Below are 5,877 nucleotides of genomic sequence, written 5' to 3' on the forward strand. Positions count from 1 at the left end.
TGTTATTTTGTGAGAATAAGCAGTTGTGAAATAAAACTGCAGAGTGTTTAGTAAATTTTTTTGTAAAAGTGCTTTTGGAAAAAAAAAAAAAAAAAAAAGCAGTCTTACAGTGTTTGTTAAATTTTTATGTAAAACAGCTGTGACTGTGTGAAATAACAAAAAAAAAATATAATACTAGATGTGCTATTAATTTAATTTTCTTAACAAATAAAGATAAATTATTAAATATACTTTATTTTAAAAAGAAAAATATTTATAAACTTGACCTTAAACATATAATTCAACGTTTAACAAGAAATCATAATCCAACGTTTATACTACTTCATGTTTTTTGCTTTTTTGCTTTTTTGCAAAGCTCATTTTTTATGTTTCACGTTTTCAGTTTTTTTTACAAAAAAACTATGAAAATAAGTTGTTTTTAAGTGTTTACCAAACTTCTTTTTAAGCTCAACTTTTTTTTATACTTATTTTTTTATAAAAACATGTGAGTATCAAATCAGTTCTTAATAGCAAGGACTTGTCACCGGTGTCACATCACGAGACACGAAAATAGCTCAACAAGTGGGGCCAACGTGGACCAAAAGTCAACTGACATGTGGTTCATGGCCAATGCCCCCATCAAGATTCACGAATGTTATCTAACCTTGTTCTTATGTTTATTTTCTTCTGGCAAAATTTTATCTAAATGTGCAAAACATCAAATTTGCAGAGTGCAGTTAGTAGCAGTAGTATATAGATTATACATACAACTCCAAGACCAGAAACAATGGACACCATTTTTTCAGTCATGTTCATTGCCTTTCAGGTGTCCCTCTCTTTCTTCAAACCCTCACTTGCAGCTGAAGCTATTACTCGATCCCAAACCCTGAGAGATGGCAGATTTCAATTGGGTTTTTTCAAGTCTGGTATTTACAGGAGTCTATTGGCTTCAGCTTCAAGAGATATCTGTGACAATTACAGCCGTTGCGGCCCCAACGGAATGTGTGACATTAACAATTCACAAGTTTGCAGCTGCTTAAAAGGGTTCCAACCAAAAGACCCTCAGAATTGGAACTATGGAGATAATTCGGCAGGTTGCGTGCGTGTTAAGCCGCTGATGTGCCAAACCAGAGATGTGTTTCTTAAATATGGGGGTGTGAAGTTGCCGGATGCCACAAATTCTCGGGTGGAACAAAGTAGGAGTGTTGAGGAATGCAAGGCAAGTTGCTTGAATAACTGTTCTTGTATTGCTTATGCAAGCGCTAGTGTCAAAGGAGGAGGCAGTGACTGCACTGTTTGGTTTGGTGATCTGATCAGCCTTAGGCAGCTTCCTGACAGCGGGCAGGATCTGTATGTCCGAATGCTTGCTTCCGAATTAAGTATGTCAAACCCTTATTTTCTTTCTCCTTAATAAGTATTTAGGAGTGCTAGTGACATCAAATCATTGTTTAACTGTTCTACTTGCCGCGCTTTATGTTCGTCTAAACTCTTCGAACCCTACTCCCCCAGCTTTATGTTCTTCTCGTAATTTTTTCATTAATGATGAGGTTGAAGTTTTAACTATAGTGTTGCTTTGCCCTGTTGAATTGACCATGGTGCAGAAAATTCATCTAAGACGAAGATAATAGCGATAGCTGTATCCGCTGTTTCCTTTGTTTTGGGAATTTTCTTAGCCGTCTACTACACTTGCAGAAGGAGGCAAAAGTTCAGAGGTAACATTTCATTAACCACAACCACATTCAACTTTGTAAAGCACATGTCCGTTAGTCCATATATATCATCGTGTTTCCGAATTGGGAAATTCAGGTTTAGGAGTTCCCATGCAGTTTGTTGTAACTGAAGCTTCTGTTTCGACACTAATATGCATACAACAAAAATATGGAAAGTTTAGTCCTCCACTGTTTTTTCTGTTTTAGTTATGACAACTTTTCTGATTATTGCATTTGATGATTACATTTTTCTTCTTCTTTGTATTAGAGAAACTGGGGAGAGATGGAATGATGGGTCAGAACACTGCAGGACAGAACGAAGACCTGGAGCTACCATTGTTTAGCTTGTCCACATTAATCACAGCGACTGATAACTTCTCATTCGACACGAAGCTTGGAGAAGGTGGTTTTGGATCTGTGTACAAGGTAAATTTCTAACATTGTGCACATAAGAAGCGTAAACTCAAGGGAAGGAACTGTTCTGTTCAAAACATTGTAATCCTTTCACTAAAGAGAATTTACAGGGTAGACTAGAAGATGGCCAAGAAATGGCGGTGAAGAGACTCTCACAAAGTTCTGGACAAGGACAGGCCGAGTTCAAAAATGAAGTTACACTGATAGCCAAACTTCAGCACCGGAATCTTGTAAAGCTTATTGGTTGTTGCATTGAGGGAGAAGAGAAATTGCTGATTTATGAATACATGCCAAACAAAAGCCTGGACTTCTACATTTTTGGTTCGGATTCTTTAAAACTTAATAATACTGTTCGAATTAGTTTTAGTACTGCAAATATCGTATAATAGGTTCTAAGACTCTTGAATTTGCATCTTTGAGAATTTAAATTTTAGTGACATGGATTTAAACTTGCTAGATCAAACTCAAGGTAGAAAGTTGGATTGGTCTCGACGCTTCCACATTATCCGTGGGATCGCTAGGGGACTTCTCTATCTGCATCAAGATTCCAGACTGAGGATTATTCATAGAGATCTTAAAGCCAGTAATGTGCTGCTTGACAAAGATATGAACCCGAAAATCTCAGACTTTGGCATGGCTAGACTTTTTGGAGGAGATCAAACTGAAGCAGTTACAAAACGAGTTGTTGGAACCTAGTAAGTATTACAATGCATCTCTGTCTATTATCTACTTTTGGATACTACTTTCATAATTTAAGTGTTTTGTTTCTTGTGAAATACGACAGCGGCTATATGGCACCAGAATATGCGATTGATGGTCATTTCTCTATAAAATCCGATGTTTTCAGCTTCGGTATTTTACTGCTGGAGACACTAAGTGGAAAGAGAAGTAGAGGGTTTTATGATCCAAATCACAATCACAACCTAATTGGACATGTGAGCATCAACTATTGAATTCCTCATTTACTTGTGTGTTGATTTTGTGACAGACGATTTGACATGATATATGTGCCTCAGGCGTGGCGATTGTGGAAAGAAGGGCGGTCTTTAGAGCTGATTGATGAATACTTAACAGACTCGTGCAGTCTATCAGAAGTCTTGCGTTGCATACATGTTAGTCTTCTATGTGTGCAACAGCTTCCCGAAGACAGGCCGACCATGTCATCTGTGGTTCTGATGTTAGGTGGTGAGAGTGCATTACCTCAACCCAAAAAGCCAGGTCTCTTTATAGGAAAATATTCATCATCTGAAGCAGAATCTTCGAGTAAGAACCAAACATTTTCCCTTTCCGGTGCGAAAAAAGAAACATCTTCAACGATTGAATCCTCCATGACCGTGTTGGAGCCTCGATAAGATTCACTAATTATCACATAACTCGCTTTTGCATTCTGAAAAATGCAGAACTGGGAGACGAGAACTCAGACAACTATTTCTATTTGTGGCAGAGCTTTTGCTATCCTTCAGATACCTATTTACTAAAGGAACTGAGCGAAGCTTGGCAGCTGGGACTTAAAAGATTGGTCATGAGCTTTTATCAATTACCTGTTTAGGTTTCAGACACCTGATCCAACGGATTACTACTAGTTAGTTCAACGCTGATATCGTCCTCAAATTAATTATATGCACGGCCCAATAGTCATGAGATTTTGTATAAAAGGCCACAACAAATTAGTAGTGACATAATTTTACCATAATAAATTGACCAAATCTAATTAAATGGCATCATACAATCAAATATCAAACTATTATCAATAACAATGCATGACTGCAATGTGATTTAACGTCATTTACCCAACTCGTTAATCTATTAATAAAACAATGGGACCTGTATATCGCATACCATGTGCAAAATCAACTGTTGGAGGGATGAGAATTTCACTTAATGTCACACCTTTTCTTTTCCATTTCCAAAGTAGGATTTTGTCATATTCTGATTCTTTTTTTTTTTTCAAAACCGAATTGAATAAATGATGATGCGGACAAATATCAAAGTTGGTTTTCACAAATCATTGTCTTTGGAGCTCTAATCTCCCAAATCGACCCCTTTTAGCCAAATTAAATAGTAACTTTGCTTGGCTAAAAATAGAAAAATTAGGAGATTCAAAAACTACATTGATGACTTGCAAGTTAAAACAAGCTTTAATATATGTCCATGTCATCATTTAATATTAATAAACCTAACAGATGTCCATTTTTCAAAACGTTAGTTATTTGGAGTGTTTTAAAATGTTATGATCAATTTGGAATCACCCCTAACACTATGTTTGGATAAGGGAAATAAACTTAGAATTTGGGTAAAAGTCAGAATTTATAAATTGACATACATCAATTCCCTTATTTGGATTCATAACCATAGAAATTTAGAATTTCTGCATGGATACAAAACTTGGAATTTGGGACCTTCAATTCCCAAGTTTAAATTTCATGTAAATAGGTGTCATTTCCCAATTTCTATGATTGAGAGTTTAAAATTAACAAATTTTGTATTGAATTCCGTTGTTCTTTTAGATTAACCAAATAAGAAAATTCACAAATTTTAAAAAATAAAATCTCATAATTTCAATTTCTGTCATTTTAAAATTTCTTAGTAAATGACAAATTGCAAATTGGATGACACTATCAGTGTGGTTAGAAATGGCCAATGATCTGCTGCTTTGTTTATCTGATACGGTATCATAGTGGGTTTGATTGTGGTTCCTAAAGGTCCATGTTGTGTCCGAGTTATTGAGTTTAATGTAACACCATGCTTTCGCACTTAATGATCGATGTAGGATTAGTTGCATATGTGGCACACTATGTAGTAGTCCTATGTAACGAAGCGCGTTGAATATATGTCCCACATCAAAAATTTTATAAAAATAAAATACAATATATAATTGTTTGGTTCCGCTTCTAAAGTTGTCCAAACCTTTTGTGTAAGGACAAGGATTGGTTGCCCTACCACTTCCGGTGTCCTCCCGTGCCCTCCTGTTTGTGTGGTCACCGTTAAGCCACGTTAACATTTTATATTACTATTCATTTTTGTCTTATTATCTTTATAAAAATATAAAATGTTGACGTGACTTAATTGTGACTACACAAAACATAATAGCATGAGAGGGTAGACAATCCTTGTCCTTTGTGTAAAACTACCACACTTAATGTTATGTACAATTGGCAATATGCAAGTTGAAGGACGATATCATGTAAATTATAAGTGTGTCAATGACTCATCTCTTTGAATATCTGACAAATGTATCATCAAGATTTTCTAGAAGCCTAATATCATTTTTTTTTCTTTCTTAAAAATAAAAAAGGATTTTCTAGAAGCCTAATATTTTTCCAACAATGCCAACCTGACCTATATTAAAAAAAAAAAGGGTGACGAATTGAACGTGGACAAGTTTGATTTATTTGTATTAGTCAAAAAGCCAGTGGAAACACCCTGACATTTAATGCTATCGGACTGCTCTGAAAGTAACATGTACCTACCCTTCTTTCTTTTATTTTGGATAATTGAGCACTTTAGACTAATGCCATCAATAGGGTTTAGTAGCAAAACTTTTAGTAGTAAAACTTCGATTGTCTGCTCTCTCCATCTCCTACTCTTTCTATGTTATCTTATATTTTGTAATTAAACCACGTTAACATTTTATATTGAATTTTTTTTTATAAAAATAATAAGACAAAAAACAATTTGAATATAAAATGTTGACGTGACTTAATTATGACTACAAAAATAAAAGGGTATGAGATGAGGAGGGTAGACAATCCATATCCTTAGTAGCAAGGACTTG

The 5,877-nt window shown here is 35.2% G+C and overlaps 1 protein-coding gene across 1 annotated transcript; it reads left to right on the forward strand.

Moving 5' to 3' along the window:
* Positions 1-632: 632 nt before the first annotated feature.
* Positions 633-3,799, forward strand: LOC103419022 (G-type lectin S-receptor-like serine/threonine-protein kinase SD1-1). Its single transcript, XM_008357144.4, has 7 exons — positions 633-1,358; positions 1,581-1,691; positions 1,957-2,114; positions 2,213-2,423; positions 2,560-2,797; positions 2,887-3,037; positions 3,119-3,799. The coding sequence occupies exons 1-7, from the start codon at positions 767-769 to the stop codon at positions 3,452-3,454; spliced, it is 1,797 nt and encodes a 598-aa protein (XP_008355366.3). The 5' UTR covers positions 633-766; the 3' UTR covers positions 3,455-3,799.
* Positions 3,800-5,877: the final 2,078 nt, after the last annotated feature.

The sequence above is a fragment of the Malus domestica genome, chromosome 03, assembly GCF_042453785.1.
Source record: "Malus domestica chromosome 03, GDT2T_hap1".
Taxonomy (NCBI): domain Eukaryota; kingdom Viridiplantae; phylum Streptophyta; class Magnoliopsida; order Rosales; family Rosaceae; genus Malus; species Malus domestica.

Coding starts and splice junctions, on each gene's coding strand:
- LOC103419022 (XM_008357144.4), top strand. CDS start 767: ATGGACACCATTTTTTCAGTCATGTTCATTGCCTTTCAGGTGTCCCTC. Junction 2,798..2,886: donor AAACGAGTTGTTGGAACCTA/GTAAGTATTACA, acceptor GAAATACGACAG/CGGCTATATGGCACCAGAAT. Junction 3,038..3,118: donor ATCACAACCTAATTGGACAT/GTGAGCATCAAC, acceptor TATGTGCCTCAG/GCGTGGCGATTGTGGAAAGA.